The sequence below is a fragment of the Syzygium oleosum genome, unplaced genomic scaffold (assembly GCF_021117445.2).
Source record: "Syzygium oleosum isolate NSW1041296 unplaced genomic scaffold, Sole_v2.1 Sole_v2.02, whole genome shotgun sequence".
NCBI lineage: Eukaryota > Viridiplantae > Streptophyta > Magnoliopsida > Myrtales > Myrtaceae > Syzygium > Syzygium oleosum.
In genome coordinates this window covers 2,155,818-2,177,161 of record NW_026607486.1, presented here as the reverse complement: position 1 = coordinate 2,177,161, position 21,344 = coordinate 2,155,818, and the positions used below count along the sequence as shown (strand labels likewise).

At 40.3% G+C, this 21,344-nt stretch overlaps 2 protein-coding genes across 7 annotated transcripts; one reads left to right on the top strand and one right to left on the bottom strand.

Annotated features, from left to right (window-relative positions):
* Positions 1-1,619: 1,619 nt before the first annotated feature.
* Positions 1,620-4,938, top strand: LOC115684691 (transcription termination factor MTERF4, chloroplastic). Of its 6 annotated transcripts, none has more exons than XR_008815854.1 (4): positions 1,620-3,537; positions 3,715-3,765; positions 3,899-4,190; positions 4,341-4,938. XR_008815854.1 is itself a non-coding variant. In XM_056308600.1 (2 exons), exon 1 carries the CDS (start codon positions 1,973-1,975, stop codon positions 3,494-3,496), a length of 1,524 nt encoding a protein of 507 aa, XP_056164575.1. In that variant the 5' UTR covers positions 1,620-1,972; the 3' UTR covers positions 3,497-3,537; positions 4,341-4,938. The 6 variants fall into 6 exon arrangements, 1 of the variants encoding a protein (XP_056164575.1); XR_008815853.1 differs by having other exon boundaries at positions 3,710-3,765; XR_008815855.1 differs by lacking the exon at positions 3,715-3,765 and having other exon boundaries at positions 1,621-3,537; positions 3,899-4,006.
* A 1,647-nt stretch (positions 4,939-6,585) lies between these two features.
* On the bottom strand, positions 6,586-20,004 carry LOC115684700 (protein GIGANTEA). The gene is made up of 15 exons (XM_030609548.2): positions 19,863-20,004; positions 19,035-19,460; positions 18,197-18,268; positions 17,996-18,050; positions 17,731-17,873; positions 17,267-17,535; positions 16,633-16,688; positions 13,815-14,055; positions 13,567-13,717; positions 12,249-12,458; positions 10,564-12,111; positions 8,600-8,668; positions 7,711-7,929; positions 7,410-7,502; positions 6,586-7,164 (listed from the first exon to the last, which is right to left on the bottom strand). Exons 2-15 carry the CDS (start codon positions 19,116-19,118, stop codon positions 6,868-6,870), a joined length of 3,507 nt encoding a protein of 1,168 aa, XP_030465408.2. The 5' UTR covers positions 19,119-19,460; positions 19,863-20,004; the 3' UTR covers positions 6,586-6,867.
* Positions 20,005-21,344: the final 1,340 nt, after the last annotated feature.

The following is a 21,344-nucleotide window of genomic DNA, read 5'->3' as shown; positions in this document are numbered from 1 at the left end:
GACCCTTGCTGGCGACCGGCCCTAGGCCAAGAAAAATGAAGAAGACCAATCAAGAAGAAGAAGAAGAAAGAAAAAAAAATTCTTTTCCATTTCTAATTCTTGTTCCCAGAATCAAGAATCAATTTTTTTTTTATTCTTGATTCTGTTCCAAAACTGATTTTAGGAATAAATTTGTGCTCAAGAACAAAAAATTTACCAAACGGATTTATATTCTTCTTTTGTTCCGGAAAACAAAAGGATAGAATTGGGTACTGTTTGGCAGGTTACCAAATAACCCCTTAGAATCCCATATTGAAGTTGGGAAACAGTGTTTCAAAAACTTTTCCTACATTGAGAGTGGTTTCAACTATGCCAATACAAGCACCTTGGTAATCAAGAAACCTAGTATCGAGTAGTGCCGTGCGAGCCACTACTAGTAAACATTTACAACCATGATGTGATAGAGCAAGACAAATGGCTCCAAAATGGAGGTGTGTAGCCTTGCTGGATCCATTGCGTCGGCATTTTAGGGGGAAATTGGAGAGCTATAGATTGATCTTTTTGGATAGCAAGAATGGCATGTTGATTAAAGTGAGTTGATTGGATTTACTCCTTAGCATCTTTTAGGAATGTCTCTAACTTCAACTTGAGCTAGATGCTCCTTGGAGAGATATTGTGTACAAGTATCCATTTTTTCTTTATCGATGGTGTCGACTTAATCAATGGGCCGGACTGGTTCGAAAATGAGTGGATCCATTACTATAAATATTAGGTTCAACGTATTGAGCTATGCACAAGATAAGATTGAACTTCAAAAAGGATATGTTACCGCACAAAAAAACAAAAGAAGACAAAAAAGGATATGTCCAAAAACTTTAGTTTTTAGGTAAGGCACCTAAAACCTGTAGTCTTTGATACTCTACAATCCTAATAATTATAAAATTTTCATTTCGGCGCGTCCCACACTTTTCTATATTTTTACTGAAATGACATGTCTCAAGAACTCATAAAAAAAAACAAAATACTACTAAAAACCACAAATACTTTTCAAGAAAACACAAGATTATTAAGTCTAGATTCAATAATCAATATATTGTTTAGCTTTATATCATATAATCGTTGAATAAATACACGTTCTATACTTAATTTATCCAAATTATGTTAAATTCATCCTCTCTTAGTACATCCTATACCTTTTTATCGTTGATGGTTTCTTTCTTTTCTCAATTAATTCCTTTTCAAGCTCTAATTTCATTCTTTTTAGTTTTAATGGGTTAACTTTGCTTATGGTACAATGGGATCTTCTCTCGAATTATTTATTTATTTTAGTTAAGTTCTCTAATCGATAATTCTTCAAAATAAAATTGATAAACTAAATTTTCGGTATGGCCCTAATCAATTACACGACACGAACATGATATAGAAAACACATTCCAAAAAAATATCGATTATGTCGCTTATAAAAATGACTAAACATAAATTATTTTTATCATTCACGAGAATATTTAGATAAAAATTATTATCGATAATGAAAATATCTTTAATAGACTAAACGATACAAATGATTTTTTTAAAATAAATAATCTTTAAATTATTCATTTTCTATCAAAAACAAACGAGCCTTCGACCTAATTCATGTCGATTCCGAGATTCTTGTAAGAATCGGTGCAGCTCTCTCTCTCTCTCTCTCTCTCTTCCCCCACACTGTCTCCCGCTAAAACCCTAAACCCCTTCCTCTGCGCCTGCGTTCCGCCAGGCCGAGCAGAGCGAGACTATGCGACGGACGCGACCAGGGGAAGCTGCCGGACGTGCCGATCCCGTCCATGGATGTCGAACTGCGGCGTGTAGGGTTCGAAATTCAGGCCCCCAAGTAAGCCACTAAGCCGCAGCTCATCGCTGGCGGCACCCATATAAAAAAAAAAACGATCTTTTTCACCTTCTTGCTAACTCGCCGCGCTTGTTGAGCTCCGGTTCGCCTCCGGAATCTGCCGAAATGAGCCCCCTTTCGGCGTCTAGGAAACCCATCAAGACCCTCTCCACCCTCGTCGCCGTCGTCCCGAGACTCGTCTCGATCGAGACCACCCCCCAAGCCCCGCGCGCCCACGATCCCGCTCCGCGGGGATGCGCGGGGCTGCGCCGGTTCTCGCCGTCGTTCTCGACGCAGTCGTCGAAGTACCCGGAATACGAAATGCCTTCCGTGACTTGGGGCGTCGTGCAGGGCCGCAAGGAAAAGCTCGTCTCGCGCGTGATAATTTGCGATTACTTGAAGGGGATAGGGGTAATTCCGGATGAATTGGAGAGCCTGGAGCTGCCCTCGACGGTTGAGGTCATGAGGGAGCGCGTCGAGTTCTTGCAGAAGCTGGGGTTGACGGTTGATGATATAAATGAATACCCTCTGATGCTTGGTTGTAGCGTGCGCAAGAATGTGATACCGGTGTTGGGCTATCTCGAGAAGATTGGGATTCAGAGGTCGAGGCTTGGAGAATTCGTGAAGAATTACCCCCAGGTGTTACAAGCCAGTGTGGTTGTTGAGCTAGCTCCGGTTGTGAAGTTTCTCCGAGGACTTGATGTGGAGAGACAAGATATTGGTTATGTTCTGCAGAAATATCCGGAACTATTGGGGTTTAAGCTAGAGGGAACCATGAGTACTTCGGTTGCTTATCTTGTCAGCATCGGAGTTTGCCCTAGAGATATCGGTCCAATGGTTACCCAGTATCCGTATTTCCTGGGGATGAGAGTTGGGACGGTGATTAAGCCACTGGTTGATTACCTGGTTTCTTTGGGTTTGCCGAAGAAAATTGTCGCGAGGATGTTGGAGAAGCGAGCATATATACTTGGCTATGATCTTGAAGAGACTGTTAAACCCAACATTGACTGTTTGATCAGCTTTGGTATAAGAAGGGAATCTCTAGCATCGGTTGTTGCTCAATACCCACAAATTCTTGGGCTTCCTTTGAAAGCTAAATTGTCTTCGCAGCAATACTTTTTCACTTTGAAGCTCAAGATTGAGCCAGAGGGATTTGCTGAAGTAGTAGAGAAGATGCCACAAATAGTTAGCCTTAACCAAAATGTGATCATGAAACCTGTAGAGTTCCTTTTAGGTAGAGGGATACCCTCTGAGGATGTGGCAAAGATGATTGTGAAGTGTCCTCAGTTAGTTGCCTTGCGCGTTGAGCTCATGAAGAACAGTTATTATTTCTTCAAGAGCGATATGGGGAGACCTTTGAAAGAGCTCGTACAGTTTCCTGAATACTTCACTTATGGCTTGGAATCTAGGATCAAACCTAGGTACCAGAGGTTACAAAGCAAGGGAATCAGATCTTCACTGAATTGGTTTCTTAATTGCAGTGACCATAGATTTGAAGAGCGGATGGAGGCTCAATATATTGAAAGAGATTTTGATGGCCCATCTTTTTGTATTGGAGGAAAACTAGAGCTACCAGGGGGTCAGATAGTCTCAGATGAGGAAGCTGAGAGTGATGATGAAGTACTTTACCGAAGAACCGTTTCTCTTTAAAATCTTGTCAGTTGTGACTAAAAAGGATTGTCCCTTTTGAGGTAATTCCTTTTATAACTTGAGATTTTAGATTATCTCTTGTTTGTCTTGCAGTTGAAATTTGAGTATATTTTTGCTGTCCTGCATGTGTCATCCTGCATGTGTCATCGTTTTTAAGATCAGATAATCTGTGCTTAAGCCTTTAACTCTGGTATTTAAAAATTTTTGGAGTAGTGCAGCATTTGGTGTTTTTGCTCTTAGTGTCTTATGTGCTGGTCTATCTTGGCCAGGTGTGCTTCATTATTGTGTTAAGAAATTTCGTGATTTAAGCATTTATTTATACTTGTTTTTCTATTGAATTTTCTATTTTTTTACGAGATATTAAAGTGTGGCTTGACAAATTGCAACTGCACATGCATGCAGGTCAACCAGGTCACCATATATGACGAGGTCTTATGTAATTTTTCGGGGTTCCTTGATGCTTGTGTTTCCAAGAATAACAAGATATTTTTCGTGGCCTGGTTGTTCATGGTATTGACTCGGCTACCAGTGGAATGTTAAGATTCTTTATGGCAGACATGGAAAGTGAAGTTATTTTAGTGTCTATGGCTGGCTGGACAGGAAAACCTGATTAGTGGATTCTCTAAAATGCGATATATGTCATGCTCCTCTTCCACCATCAATTATTTGCCATCTCCTTCCGTACTTTATTCTGGTCTCTCCCAAATTCACGTGAATAGTTCACTTTTGATTCAATCCGTGTTAGAAGTTGAAGATTTCTTAAAATTACTTATTAATTAGTAGCTGTTGTGGTTCAAAATAGTTGGCCCCTCTCATTTCTGCTTTTCTACTGATACCTTTGTAGGGATGATCCCGCCCTCGAGTAATATTCTAGAGATGTCGCTGCAAGTACCTGCTGATTTATGTCTTGTTGAGGATTTTTTGCTGGAGATTGGTCCCAGACTGACTCTGATGAGCTTCTAAGTATGGACGTTAGGCATGATAGGCGAAGCGTGGTTTGATCAAACAAATGGTGGGCAACTGATTTATTGAAAGGGATGGGGTCTGCTGGATTCCTGCAGCCAGAGTTCATATGGAGGTGACTTTTGTACCATCAATACTAGAAGCAAAGAATGGCATGTGCAATTCGGCCCAAACAAGCAGATAAAGGATGAATTTCTGCAGCTACTCTTCTGTTTGAAGAAAGCGAGCTACTTTGGTGTGGATTCCTTGCTGGAACCTGTTGGAAATGATGGATGGAAGGACTCGGAGGTCATGATTTTGGCGGCGTCGTGAGTTCATCAAGAGCTTGAAGTAATGATTGTCTTTTCCGTTTTATTGGTAGGACTGTTGGTGATACTTGTCTGTCAATCATTCTGTGGCATGTTCATAATAAACTCGTGACCTAGGTTGCGTTTGTTCCGTAGAAAACTCAATGATAAAGGACAATATTTTTCGAAAAATTATTTTTCAGGAATACGCTTAGTTTTCTTTTGTTTGGTGATCTACGATGAAAATCATTTTCTGATATTTGAATTTCATTGGAAAATGATTTAAATCTCGTGATTTTATTTTATGAAAAAAAATTAATATTTTTTTTTAAAAAATCGAATTTTTATTATTTTTTATTTTCTTTTTTTGAAAAAATTGAAATATTATTATTATTTTTAAATTTTCTTTTTTCTCTTTTTTATTTCTTTTCTTTCGTTTTCGTTTTCCTCCCCCCCTCCTCCTCCCTCCACCGCGACCGGCCAGCGACAGTCATCGGCAAGCTCGAGGCTTGCCCGGCGATGGCCACAGGCAAGCCGCAAGCTAGCCGGCCTCGACCAAGCCTGAGCTCACTAACCTCGATGAAACTCTGGCTCCCTTGGATCGGCCGAGCCTTGAGCTCGCCGACCTCAACGAAGCTTGGGCTCTCTTGGATCGGCCGAGCCTTGAGTTCGCCGGCCTCGGGCGAGCTCGATGCTCGCAGCCAAAGGCCACCTTAAGCTCACCGGCCGTCGCTGTGGCCGGCGATTGGCCTAAGGAAGAAGAAAAAGTAAAAGGTAGAAAAAGAAAAAAAGAAAAAATAAATGAATAAATAAAAATTCGATTTTTTTAATTAAATAGTTTTATAAAAACAATCACTTCGTTAAGGACCTGAGCCTGAGCGCTGAGGACCTGCTAACGGCTTTTGTGGATTCGGGTCAGAGGGTCAGGACTAGAGCTCGAGTATCAGTTACCCGAGCACGGCCTTTATGGACCCGAGTTTGGGTGTCGGAGCATCGGGTTCGACCACTAGGGGTTCGGGCCCTGGACACTAAGGTCTTGAGCTCGGCCGTCGAGACCTAATCCCGAATGTCGGGACTCGGGAACCAATGTGGGGGTTTTCGTGTTCAAGTGTAGAGTTTCGGGTCCAAACGTCGATAGTTATTCATACTTTGGAAAACGTTTTCCGATTTTTTTAAATGGGAAATCATTTTCTTGAATTTAAGCTTTGGTAAGAAAACATTTTCCGTTGACTAGGAAAACATTTTCGATTGACTTATTTTCCTAAGCAAATCAAACACTGGAAAATGAGGAAAGTGTTTTCCTGAAAATTGTTTTTCGCGAAACATACGTACCCTTACTTCATGTATTAATATGACGAGAGCAATGTTCAAGAGTGCTTCCAGGTACCTGCCTTGTATATGTGAATTTGAGAGTACCTGTAAGCAATTTTGACAATTACAATCAGAACCTGCATGTTCAGGTCCAGGGCTTTCTATTTATTAGCGTCAATTACTTATTCTAGAGTTGGGATGAATGCTTGCCCGATTCCTCCAACATTTTTTGAGATGGCTTCAACATTCATGTGTTTGCCACACCATCGAAAAGATTTTACCATGAGTAACTACCATCATCTCAATCCTCCAACAAGAAGCTGAGCTTTATCCTAACCGATGAGATTCAGAGTCAGCATTTAGAAGACAGAAGCAGCAGAAGCATTGTAACACCATAGGGAGGATCCGCGATTAGTTCAAAAGAGAAAGAGACATGAATTTGGCTAGAGTTGCTTGGTCATGGACCCCCTAGAATTACGAAACTGCGAAAAACAAATAAAATTTCCCATGGCACGAACCATTACGAGCTTAAGCAATACTAAATATGAAAAACCCAACTGACGGTTAAACAATCAACCTCATTATGGTCATTGACTTTCTCACTGTACACATCCTTGCTCGAAGGACGATCGTCATGAGACGTTTGAGGTTACAACTCACAACAGACTGATGCTGCTCTGTCCCAGATCTTCAACCCAAATAATGACTCCTATGATTAGCTAGTCTGGGCTAGTGAAAAACATAACAACCGAAAGTAAGATGGGCTTTATAAGCACTTTTCTCCTAATATTAAAAAAAATGCTAGTTGTGTCATAGGGATATTGTACAGCCTAATTCCTTAGCTGCGGTGTTAAGAAACTGGATAGACATTCCACTTTCAAGTCGGCTATGAGCTTCCCATTTTAGACATTTCTCGATATCTGCTTGCCACTCGATGTCGCCCAAATTAAAGTACTGGTAAGGACCGCGAATCCCATTTCTCTCTCTTAAATTTTGTCTAGAATCAACTGAACCAGTCTGCATGATATCACGAAGAACGGACGTGCTCAAAGCACGAACATGTGCACTTGGATGAGAAAGGCATGTGACGGTAGCTGGTAGACGGCACTGCATGTGTTAGACCAGTCAATCGAGTCAGAAAAGTATCGAGTCTAAACTGGAATGGAATGTTTCTCCAATATTTTGAGAAAAATTGGTTTAATTACTGTTTCTCAGATATGTGGTTGTACATGCAAGACACAAGACAAGAATATGTGCGGCAATTTCATGCTGAGTGCGCTTACAAGTACACAAACATATCTAGGAAGACTCTGGAGTATCATAAAACACATTGCGATTTTTTTTTAGTTTACCTTTAGAAGATTGGAAAGGCCATCTGCAACAACCAACCCAGATTCGCCCCATTCCAGAACCAGTCGTACTGCTCTAGCCGTCACCTCAAGTAACTGCTCAATTTGAGGAGATTAGTCATTACGTACTCGCATAAAACTATAATGACTTAGAATATTTGACCAAAAAATCTTTGAACCTATATGGAGTGAAAAAAAACAGAGCAGGCTAAAAGTGCAAGCATCGCATAAATACGTTGCGCTCCATCATAGGAATCTCTACATACCATTCTATGACAAAAGCAAATGCTTTCCTAGGAGTTACCTCAAGTTGTGGTAAAGTACAAGCTTCTCCATCTACAAGCATACCATCTGTGGCACGAAGAAGCAAATCTGAAGCACTTGCGAGGATCATCAATGATTCTGGTCTCTCGTGGTTTCTCATTAGCTCAACTATCAGTTTAATGACACGCTGGTTGATTCTCCACATCTTCTGACCTTGATCATCATCTTTAGCGATCCATGGTTGCAATTCCCTCTCGGCCTGACAAGCAAACACGGACATAAAGTGACTAAACTGCTGAATTACATGGTATGTATAATCTGATATGCACATACCATACACAAAAATATGTAGGCAAGTATATATGTAGCCTAAGCATATCTAGCAAACTTGTATGATGGAGCTTTGTGGTTGAATGTGTAGCATAACCAGAAAATCTCTCGCATTAAATTGAACAAAGGAAGGTATTTTTTTTTTATTATTAATTTTATCTCACTAACTCAAATATAAATTGTACCCAGAAAAGAATTTTACAGCGTACTTTAGTGCATAAATATTATCTTGATATAATGTACCCCAAGATTTGCAACTATCAATAGAACTAGCGTCTCTGATTAGAAAGTTCACCTAAAAAGTGATGTTTTGATTTCATAATTATTTAAATCAAAGTAGTTAGTATCCTCCACACCAATTATAATATAGTAAAGAGTCACAAAAAAGGATCTGTTGGATCAATTCACATGTTTCATTTCTTCTAATATAAGGATGTGTAATAGTTAATTTCATTACACAACTACTTCATATTGTGAGACAACTGAAAATCACAATCTATTAAACGTGTAAGTTAATCATATCAATTAACATTGAACAACTAGCAACAGCAGAAACATCAGATCAAGCAACATCTTCACAAGTTGAACAAAATTTGTACCTGAAGAACAACGGCTGCAGCTGCTTTTGTTGGTGATGCTGATACGACGTTGCACATAGCATCAACTACCTAACAAATTCAAATATGAAAAAATCAGGGCAGTCTCTGGGATAGACAAGAATAAAAAGCTACATAAACTGATCCAGAATTGGTCGCTGGAGAGTTCCATGGTGTTCTACCATATCATTGGCAATAATATATTTGGCAAGTAGAAAGGTATTTTGAGTTTAATACTAACAGCCAGTGGTTAAACTCAGCTATATTTTTGTGGCTAAATATCCCTTAAACCCCCACCCCAACCCAGTTGTGAGGATCCAACACCGCACCTCCCGGTTTTCCAAATACAACGGTGACCACTATGCCACTGGCATAATGGCAACCAACAACAGTGAGTTATTTATGGAAAGGAGCGAACGGGAGAAACAACTAATAGGAAAATGCTTGCTAGCAAACCATACTAATAATTCAAAATCCATGACAACTCCTTTCACTAAAGCAGAGGGATCCTCGAAGAATAAGAAGTATATCTACATCTGGAGAATCAGCAAATATTTTTCTAGTTTCCTTTGACATAAGGAACATCATGTCTTTGATTTAGGGAATCATATGAAATAGCTAGAAGAATAAGTATTGGCACTATGTATTATGGCCAGCTAGTTTTCTACAATCTTATGGGATCATCTCAGCCTGATGTGTCTAAGTTTTGCTTACAAATGTAATTCCCACTAGGACTAGTTTCAAAGCCATGTAAGAGAAACTTTCTAATTCTACCTGCTATATCTGAAAGAATCTGCAAATGATATATCAAGGACAAACATTCAGTAAGATTCAAGGAATCATGCCTTCATACGTGCCGTCTTAGATCTTATCTCAATCATAGTCACACCAACTTTTCTCAAATATACTCATCTCTAGTCAATATCCACTCTTAAGGGCCTATTTGCTTCTCTCACACTCATCTTGTTTATCTATTTCAATAAACTTCTTCACTTCCTTTATTCTGCTTAGATTAGAATCTCCTCCAACCTCTCCACCTTGAAAATTAGAGCCAATATATCAGAACCGCTCGACCGCCCCCTGGTGCTTTATGGTCCCCAATCTTAGAAAGTGTTTCATTTGAGCATCTTCATTTATCAATGCAACTCCATATATTTCGTTTTTTGACTTATATAAACAAAAATCTTTAGAGTTCCTTCTAATATGCAACTTATTTTTATGTAGAGCAAAACTACTTTAGTCCCCAAGAACCCATTTCATCACTCTTTCAACACAACTAAATACCACATCCTATTGGGAGAGCAGTTTTTCATTTACAGAGGCATTTTTTGAGCAATTATTCATCGAGAAATATTTTTTTTTAATCCATTTTACAAATTCCACCATCTCATTTGTTAGAACTCGCTCCATATAACCATAATCCTCAAATTGATGAGCACCCCTTTCCACATGTACTTTGTCAATCCCCTGCTAGACTTTTAGAATCTCAAGGTTTCTTATGTTGTCTCTATGATCTCCATAATATCTATAAAATAGTAGCCTCTGCAATTGACCATCCAATCACAGATCCAAAAATTAGTAGTGAAACATCATAATATTATTCCTTAACAAACAATCATCTCGTAGAGTATCAGAAGCAACTCATGATGTCTTAAAGCATCAGTAACTTTTGGAAATTCAGATATCAACTTCTTCCTTATCGAAGTTCGACCGCCAGAGCTCCTTTCGTTATAGCAAGGCCTCTTTATTATCCACCATGTACTCCAGAAGTGTGGTATAAGTGATCCAGTTTTTTATTGGGAGTCTCAACAGAAATACGCAATAATATATGAAGCAGTTGGTCCAGATATATAACGTCATTGGTATTATCTTATGGATTAGGAAAACAATGGAAATCAGTAAGTTCTATCAGACAATTTATCTGGAGCTAAAACTAAAAGCATGAAATTTCAGAAACAAGGGACTACCTGTCTCCATCCTTGCTGAGCAGATGTGCTTTCTGCACTTGGTTGCGTTTCAGGAGCAGCAATCAATTTATGCCACAGTAGTGAAACAACAGCAAAACATAACTCCGGTTTTTCTGCAATGATTGATCTTAAAAGAACTTGGGCACTGCAATTAAGTCCTATATGCCTGTCCTTTGTGAGGAAATTGGCCAAATCAGAAGCATCCAAAGGGAAACTGGCAATGCTTTTACCCAGAGGACCTGCAGAAATATCGCTAGAATCCAATGCTTTTCCACAATTCACTGAACTCTTTACTTTGACTGATTCTCCATGCATAGGGACGGATGATTGCCCCAGTTCAAAGCAGCTATTACTTGCATTTGCATAGTTGTTTGTCTTTCTGTCCAAATACAGAAAAGAATCCTTCCAAACAGGGGCGTGCAGTAAATGCGCCTCAAGAGGCTCAGCCTTGTTAACAATGGATGCGACAGCTTTACCATGGATATCAATGAGGTTGTAGAGAGACGAAGCCCTGCTGTGAATTTCACTGTCCCACTTGCATCGCATTAAGACAGAGAGAGCGTGCATGCAAGCCTTTGAACGCCTGAACAGTTCAGAGACATGAGCAGCAACCATAGCTGCAGCAACAATTTCATTTGAACTGTAACTCCATGATGTTCCAACTGACGATGGTTTAAGGGAAAAAAGTGCCTCCAAAATTGCTAATATTCTGTGTGTATGGTGAATAGCTGAGTCGAAACTATTCTGAAGTTCAATAGTAGATCCATTTATCTTAGCAGGCTTGACTAGACCATCCATATTCTTTTTGTTTGAGTGATTACCCCCCCTTGAGATTAAGGGAAACAGCTGCAGCTCACAGGCAAGAGCACATACAGCAGCCAAAACATAAGAATCAAATGCTGCTACAGGCCCTTGTTTTTTCATCTTTCTAACTTTCGTTTCTCTTCTATTTTCTAATGAGACTTGAGAATCCTCAGAGCTTTCATTCCGTACACTGAAAGCCTCACCGGTCGGTCTCTTGCTCCCACTGGATTGAGCTTCATAACTAACACATACAGTCAATACTACAAAAAGAAGGCGAGAAGCTAGTTCTACCGAGGCACAGGATTCTAAAAAGAGTGAGTGAACCATAGTACGAAGCTCAGCAACAGCCAAATTTTTGGACGCTGACCCTAAGGAAGAAAGATGTCGTGTCCGTACAGTTTCCTCTTGGTATGCGTTAGGCGGAAAAGTTCTCTGAAGAATAGCTTCCACTGTAGCAACAAATATCTTCATGAGACATGCTTCTGAAGGACTTCCTCTAGGGAGATATTCCAGGACCTTAAGGAGAGGTATGTAGAGGTTCCATGACAGTATGGGAGGTTGCAATGGCGTTGCCACTACGATTTCTGGAAGATCGACTGCTGAAGAGCTTAGAGGGATCAAGCCATAAGCTGCTTCCCAAATGGTGCAGATTCTCCATTCAACTTCAGGGCCATGCGCACAGAGCATTGACGCAATCCCTTGGGCAGTAGCTTCTATGGTTGCTTCAGCAGCAGGCACTTCTATCTGTTTGAAGTATATCTCAAGCCAACAGTTAGTTCAATAGATCATTCTCTTAAGAAAAATGTAGATGATGAAAGGTAAATGAAACAAATAACAAACATGACTAAAAGGAACAAAAAATTGACATGAGCAACAATCACCTGCTTCTTATAGGATGAGACATAACCACCCAAAGGTTCATGCTGGACTTCAATCCCTTCAACTTGCCTCAATGGAGGGAAAAGCAATGCAGGCTGGGAAAGTACGCGAAACAGAAGAGCAGCAGCAGCATCAGCAGCTACACCTGCTCTCATGGACATCGCAGTTCCAATTGCACGCAGGAAATGCAAATGCATCCAGTTCCTAGGAAGCTACATTAAAAAACACAAATACATAAAAACAAGCAAATCAGAAAAACCAAAAAACACATGTACAACAATGTTCTGTCAATGAATGAAATCAGTTATAACAGAAATCACCTTAGGACGATATATTTCATTTAGATAATTCAGCTATAGAACATTTCAAATAAAAAAATCTGTGTAGATTATTGATTGGAATAAATTTGAGATAAACCACAGATTTCTGTGATAAATTTCCAGTAGATCATATTCATGAAGAGTGAGCTTTCTTCATAGTCCTACATAAGCTTTGAGGAAAATAAGTACTCAAATATGTAAGGAAAAAGAGCCATGCCCACTTGAAAAAGGACCAAATAGCGAGAAGATTCCAAGTATACTTCGTTCAAGCCTTGCTACATGAAGAATTAGCTTTCTGAATAGCCATTTGTAGAATATAGGGGGCATAAAACTTTTTTAATTAACTGAAGGTGTCAGAGGCATGCCTCATTCCAAATAAGTGAACGAGATAAATATTGAACTGAGAAAGGAAAATCACAAACTACCATTAAACAAAGACATCACAATATGATGGGATATCACATGACAAACAAAGCCTAAGATGGTAGGTATCGTACACAAAAGTAGCAGTATCAATAAAAGATAAAGAACTTTGTCCTCCAGAGTAAACAGCGAATTGGAGAACTATGGGCTTCTACTTACTATCATCAGTTAATTAGGAATCTAATGATATCTCAAGATGAAATCCATGGTTCTTAGATAGCCACAACAAAGCATTTGCAATGCAGCCTGCTATCACTGTTAACAAATTGGACGAATATAAAGATCCATGCTCTTCTACTAACCTCATGCCCCTCAATAAAATATCATCTATTCATGGACATGGCCGGGTTAAAGCATCTGTACCACAGATAGATATCAGGATGAATAAGAGTTTCCTGCAACTTTTAAATGTCCACAAGTTTTTGCTTGTAGTCCTAATCCAGATTCATATACCAAGCTTGAACTTCACAAGCTCCTACTAAAGCAGCATTGTAGTGGAATGCCATAGAACAATAAGCTTTTATGGAAATATCCCATCACATCAAACACATCAATTCCAACTCTATATCAAACATACCCTCATTCCAGATGCGTACTCCTCGGCTGCACGAAGAAGTTCCACAAGTTGGACAGCAGCATCAAGTGCATCAGGTGCCCATGATGGAGGTGCCTCCAGAAGTCCCAGAAGAAGTCTTTGTGTAGCACTTGGCGTAGCAATTGCATAATATCTAACATTTGAAAATTTAAGGAAAAACAGATATATAAATAATTCAACAAAACAGGAAAAACAGAATCCTTATTAAAGACTTTGGTTGCGAAAGCTACCTATGAAATAAACGTGCATATGGCTCAAGGGCCGGTAAGCCAGCAACTAGATGCTCATCTAGAGCTGTAGTGGGAGGAGGGAGTAATAGTGCAGGTACTGCAACTGCTGTTAAAGTAGCAGTTTCGTAGCGAGCAACTTCCTCATCACAAACGCTCAATATCACACCTGCACCATTTGCAACTGCCCACCTTGGGGTCGATGGCATGAGTTGAGGGTGCTTTCCAGATCCTCGAGAAGTAGCTAATGATAGAAACCAAGTCAGATTATTTTTATAATGTTGTATGCTACACTTGACTAAATAAAAGCAAGATTTACTCGGGCAAATCCACCATTAGCTAGCTAAAATGAACTGATCAGAAACAAGCAGAAGACGCGTAAGTTCTTAATATGAACATAGTGTTACAGTAGGTACTGGAAATTATTGTTTCTGTTACAAATATCCATCGCCCTCTGCTCGTTCTTATCCAATTACGTAGGAACCTCTACATCAAGCAGAAAGAGGGTTAACAGCCATAAAGTGGGACAGCGCTGCACAAAGTTTGATGCGTTCAGCGTCTTTGCTTGTGATCAGCTCTGTGTCCCTCATTATGTGCAGTTGTGCACACCCGAGCATCAGAGAGAGAGAGAGAGGTCATGCGAAAGTCTACTTCATTGAGCCAACTAAATAGCACACTCTAGATCAAGAATAGACCTTCTAAGCAAGCTGTATCTCACAAAATGGGGTCCTCTATATAAATCCTACTTTGCCAAACTGATAAAATGATAGATCCAAATTTTCTTTTGGTTTCGTTCAAATTATCAGTCTTAATTTGTTGCTTTGTTGAAATATTGCTTCCTTTAGTTGTCGCATCAACTACAATTGTCCTTGATTCTCTTACTTTTCCTCAGTTACCCCTCTAATCTCCAAATTTTCTTGCAAATTAGTACCCAATCTAAATAAATGCTAGCACTGCACCTCTAACTTCTTTAAAATGTCTTCAGTTCTTTCATTTGTATCTGATTCAGAAATAGGTTGCAAGTACAGCTATCTCACTCTTTTCAGCATGTCAAAGACAAGTTCTTTACATATTCGGTCGTACTAGAAAGCAGGTCTCCCTACCATGGATTTGCCATGTAGTAAAAGCTATCATATATTACAATTTTGCAATGGACAAGACATTGCGCCATGAGCAATTATGAATTTTTTTTTTGCAAATTTTGCCCAACACTCTGATTCCTAGTGCCAGCTCTTCCAGGGTAGTAAAAGCTTGATTTTCTTGACGCTTACGGTGAGAGCAGACTAATTTTAGTATTCAGCATTAAAAATCAATTTTGGAATGGACAAAGATCTTGCGCCACGAGCAGTTATGAAATCTTTTTGCAAATTTTGCCCAACACTGTAATTCCTAGTCCCAGCTCTTCCAGGGTAGTAACAAAAAGCTTTAAGAGCTCGATTTTCTTGACGCTTACAGTGAGGGTGGACTAACTTTAGTCTTCAGCATTAAAACTCAAAATCGGACAATACAAATCAAAAGTTGGACAGAATTGTAATACAGCTATAAAGGTATATTTGGAATTTATGGATGTTATGCCCGGTTGTCTATCTGCAAGAAGCAAAATATCCAAGAGATAATTGCAGATCTCAAGGGATAAAGGGGTGATGATTTCAAATATTCGCTTATTAACCTTGATTCAGTTTCAAATCTGACTTCCACTTCATTAATTATCAGCTTTATTGAGAGTTAACATGCGGGATACAATTTCAAGGTTTTCAGCTGGATCACTTACTATCCTTGATAAATATCCTGTGGTAAGCATGCACGAGACAAAGGAATATTCACTAGCAATCTGATTCCAACATAGGAGTACAATAATAGTTGATCAGATTTCACCGCTTGGGCAACTTACCCAGGTATTCACTGAACTTTTGGGTTTTATTGGTGTCACTTGACTTCAATTTCAATTTGATTCACCAAATACACTGAACTTTGATTTACTTTCAATTGAAGCACTTTGGCTTTTTCTACTGACATTCCGGTGAACTGTTGATGGTCTGCCTATGTGGCAACAAAAGCCACATATAAGGATACGTCGCGCTGATATAGCATCAAATTGGTGCCACATCAGCACTAACCCCCCAAAAATTATTAAAAAATGCTGATGTAGCATCCAATTGGCATCACTCCGCAATAACCCCTCCACAATTTAAAAAAAAAAGGAAATGAAAACAGAAAAACGCCTAGCGGCTCCTCCCTCCTACCTCTCCACCCGCCTCTATAGTTCTTGCCCCTTTTTTCCTTCCCTTTTTTCCCTTTTGAAGTTTAAGGTTGCTGTGATGCCACTCAGACACATTAACTCCATGTGTCTTTTTTTTGGCAGTATTTTTGCCACATAAGACAACACAACACCGCTTCAACAGAAAATTAAATGGAAAACCAGTCAAAGTGCATCAACTGGAAGTAAATCAAAGTTCAATGTGTCGGGTAAATAAAACTGAGGTTCAGTAACCTCCATGAAGGCAAACCCAGGTTAGTAACCACAAGCGAAAGTTACCTAAAAGTAAAAAACAGCAATATGGCATCCAACATCCTAATGACAAATGTGCCCAAACCATGTTTAAGTTTGGACAAGCCCTTTCTCTCTGCAAATTCTCGAAAACTTAGTCCATCACACCAGCTAATTAGGTTCCCCCGCACTAAGTTATAGAAAACAAAAAAAATCTCCGAAAAGCATACTACCTACATGATTATGTACTATCATTTGGTACATTGGAGTGCATTGCGCTCCACAAACTGAGTGCAACAGCACATTATATAAACCAAAAATAAAATTACTCACAAGTTATAGGAGGCTTAAGTTCTCCGGCTGCATACTTTCCCATAACACCACCACACCTGTAATCATATGAAACAAATTATTAGTTCTGCAGAAAGGATGTTCTTGGTACATTACATTTCTGCTACAAGACTTTTTTCTGTGTATGCACGGGGTGGGTAGGAAGAAAAGGGTTGGGGTTGAGGGCTACACCAAAACAAGATATTGGCCATTATAACACCAAATTGGGCCAGGGAATTTGTCAAAACAACTGGATACAATGCCAAAGAAAGGAGGTGAATAACATGCATGAGTTGTCCAACAGTGAAGACTTGCTGCCTAGTGATATATGATGTGACAGATGGCCTTGGGAACTGTTCATCACATGAATGATGTATGGAAAAGTGCACCTAGTCTTGGTGAATCTATTATTTTTAATTGAATTCCTTTCTTATTCGTCTTTGGTGATCTTGCGTTTGTATTGTGCCTAGCCTTGGTGAACTCTCTCTCTCTCTCTCTCTCTCTCTCTCGCGTACATTCCCCATGTCCCGAATATGATTTCCAGTTAAAGTCCTCTTATTTATGAAAAACAAAGCAACGTGTTGTCACAAGTTCTGTGATACGGTAGAGGATTGTCTACGAGAGACAGTGTACACACCATCGGAAGTAGTCACTTCTGATTCCAAGAGGAGCGGCAAGCAATATATCAGTAATCCATGGAGATAGAGGCCTTATAGGTCTCCTTTCCTGCTGAACCATAGGAACAGAGTCTCCCTCTGTAGATTTGCTCGTTGAGGCACTGCTGCAGCTATTGCTTCTGTCTGGTTCACCATTCTGATGTTCCGTCTTATATATCGGACGATTGTAGAGGGTCAACATTCTCAAAATCTCCCCACATGCCAGAGCCCACTGCTCAGAGTACTCCTTCTGTGGTGAAAAGGAGAAATGTAGCATTCAGAACTACTATAATTTGTAAAATCCAATCCAGAGACTTATGAACTTTACGAAGCAGACCAATGAAACAACCTATAGTTTCATAAAACTAAAGATCGAGAACGATTAATGCTGGCCCATAAAAGAAAGAAAATGAAGCGTGCAAGAATATTTACTATGGTATCATACCTCACTGCTTGGACAAACCAAAGAAATGAAAGATGCAAATGGAGGCTCATCCCTATCATACACCAGTGTACCATCAATAATGCAGGAGATTATCGGAAGAACAACAGCGTGACCATGTTCTGGATGGTGAAGAACAAATGTGGCTGGCAATCATTTCAAAGAAAAAACCAACATCAAAATTTCTATCAAAAGAGTAAATGATAACTATTTAATGCTTAATGGTTGTAGTGGTTACTACACAAACAAACTTATAAAGCATCCATACCCAACACATCGTCGAACAGGCACTTTTCTTTCGATGGATAACGGCTTCGGATAAGCTGTTGCAACAATACACGTCAGTTAGCAAGATCAATTAATTCTAAATAAGCGTAAAATGTGAATACAACATAATCAGTACGGTAAGGGATATATCTTATCTCAAAAATTAAGGAGCCTGTTAGAGGTAAAGCAGACAAGGGCATACCTCAGCAATATCATCTGGAAATTGTTCCGACGTGAACTGACCAAATAGCTCAACATAAGCATTAACCTGAGCCTGCAAACAAGGATGCACAACAGTTGACTGGGGAAAGATAGCCAAGAAGAATAGACAATAATTAACAAACTAGTACATTACTTTCGGATAAGCTAGAAGAAAACCAAGTTTGACGCTGAATGTTTTTACGGGCTAGTGTTAAGTATCATTTTAAAATTAATATGCAGCACTGCCAGCAATGGATTTACATGTAGAAACAGTGCAGTTGCCTCTGCTGCTATCTACAGTAAGTCATAGTCTAGTGTTACACTTTTAAAATGTCTAAAATGCCCTTACCATGGTTGATCACTGTAACGATTATTAACAAGTCAGATCCAGCTAAATGATTGACGGACCTCATTGTAACAGGGTTAGATGAGATTAACTCCTCTGAGGCATGAATCCAGCAAGACAGACAACTGGGATTAGACCCTCAAAACATGTCGTGGACATTTCAGGACAGAGCTGATTAGGACTCACTAACATGTAAGAGATTGAGGCCAGATCCTTGGAACACATTTATTTTTTGACATGTAACTTCCGTTCATGCAAGGGACCATACAATCCTCCAGTAATTAAGCACACATGCAGTTGCTCCAAGGTTATGTCGAGTCAGTTATGAAAAGATAAGCTGCCCATGTCTAGGGGCATAGAAAGAGTCTGTTCGACTTGTACATGTACTATTAGGTGATGTAGCCCACGTATCCAGTGCTTTAAGCTTCTCATCTATTGCCTATAGAACTTACTCCGACGGAACAAAACAAGGAAATCTCGAGATATCTCGCACCTTCTTTTGCAGTATGTCCTGTGGAGGAGGCCAGAATAGCGAAGAATACTGGAGGCCATCAATCCACCTCTCCCTCGCAGCCATTAGAAGCTCGCGAGCGTCGAAGGAAACCAACTACCCCTCAACCGCAGGAGATGGCACGAAAGTGAACCAGTGCAAAAACTATCCAACTTCAATTCGCGGGCTACCAGCCGGGAATCAAGATATCTTAATTCAACATCCCCGATCGAGGGTAGAACGGTCAGCCGCGAAGAACACCGGCGAACGAGCTATTCGGCAAAGATGAACCTCCAACAACTCCAGATGATTTACTGATATCCCCACGGTGTGTATGTGGGTCTCCGCTCCGAGTCTCCAAAATTCAAACTTTCAGCTCTTGGTAGCTAGCGACCACCGAAACCAAACCAAACCAAACACAAAAAGTTCCTGCAGAAAAAGGCCACAGTCAAAATCATCACAAGTTCGGCCGGAAGTAATCCAAAACAAAACGCGAGGAGCACAGCTAAATCCACGGCCATCGCGGCCGAGAGAAGCCAATACAGAGTCAACAAGATCGGCACAGGCGGAGCCAACAAATTCCCGTTTCGGCCCGACCATCCAAAATCGCCAGAAATTTCTTTCCTTTTTCATATATTTTCTTCTCTTTCGCTCGCTCACGAATTCCTCGCACCCCCCAAACCAGAAGGACATCTCCACCCAAAATCGGAAATTTCCCGGCTCAAAATCCCCCGACAACACTCGAAACACGTAGGACGACAACAGCACGACCCCCCAAAGACAAAAGAAGAAGAAGAAGAAGAGGTTGAACAGGCCACAGCATCAACTGACCTTTGCAATCTCGCGCGTTGCTCGCTCCAGGAAAGATTCTTCTTCAGGGGAAGGAGGAAGGCGCACACTTCACCCGGAATTCCTGCACCGTACAGTGAGAGCGGCGATCGAAATCTTCATCATCATCAGGAGGAAGGAAGGAAGGAAGAGGAGGGAGGAGGAAGGGCTAAGTGAAGTTTTTTCTGGTGGTGAAGAGAGCGAGAGCGAGAGAGAGGCAGAGAAGAGAGAGGGGAGAGAGGGTTAGAGAGAGAAGATCTTTTTCCAAGCTTGTGGAGCTCGAGATCGCTGCGAACGTGGCAAAGGATATTTTCCTCTCGCGTGAGAGGCCGAGCGCCACGTCATGTCAGCTCATGCCCCCATGACATGTGCATGTGCATGTGCATGTGCATGTCCTAACACCCCCATGATCCCCCACCCCCATTCGGTCGCCTTCCTTTTTTCTTTTTTTTTCGCTCATCTTCTCTTGTTCATGATTCCATGTATTACTTAATAAAATAAATGAGCTAAAGATTATTTATCGTCCATTAAATTAGTTAGACATAAATTATTATCGATAGCAAAAATATTTTTCGTTAATTATTTTTTCACGGAAGAGATAGGATCCTTAAATGATCGAGTAAATTATATGACTTGGAAAAATCGAACGGCCACGGTACCTTATATCCAATGCAAAGGGAGACCGAGCCGTCGAAGGGTTGAATTTTTTTTTTGCCTTCCTCTTTTTAGAACAAACTGTTATCCTTAATTTGTGCTCCCGACTTTCGAGGCTCCGAAACGATCAGAATATCTCAAATTTGCGATACGTGTCGAGCGCTTAGAGGGGGGGCAGAATAAAGTTAAAAAGACTGACTTAGACGAGCACTAATGTTGAATCATTCGCGTATTTAAATCGCGCAATTAGGGGAGGTCAAATGGTTGTCATGGTTGGGAACATGATGGCAACCCGAGAAATTATAAAACTAAGAAACGCAAAAACCAAAGTAAAAGGAGGGCGAGGCGACGCGGATATAATAATGATAGTTTTGTCGACTACTGTGCTAGATATTTTGGTTGAGGTTTCGCGGTTCGATTGGGTATGTCCACCCTCGTGCAGTGTTTTTTGTGTTTTTTTATTTTTTTATTTTTTTGGACCAAAATCGAATTGAGGGTTTGGCAACTTGGGCAACTCCCCACTAGTTGCAGGCCCAAGTTGCGGTTGGCCACATCGTTTTCCTTTTCGGAAATTGATTGAAAGTCGACGGCACGCGGCAATCCATTTGTTGCTGAGCAGATAGATACTTGGTGGTCAAAGGTTTTCAATAAATAAAAAAACACAAAAAAAAATGTGACTATTCGTATGGATTGCGATGGACGAGGTGGGGGGCACGTACCCTTGTTTCGCCGGTGTTTACCTCGACGGCGGCGAAAGACCTTTCGCCGAAGAGTCCTTCTCAAAGGAGACAAGTTCCGTCGCGAATCTACACATGGAATATCACGGTTACA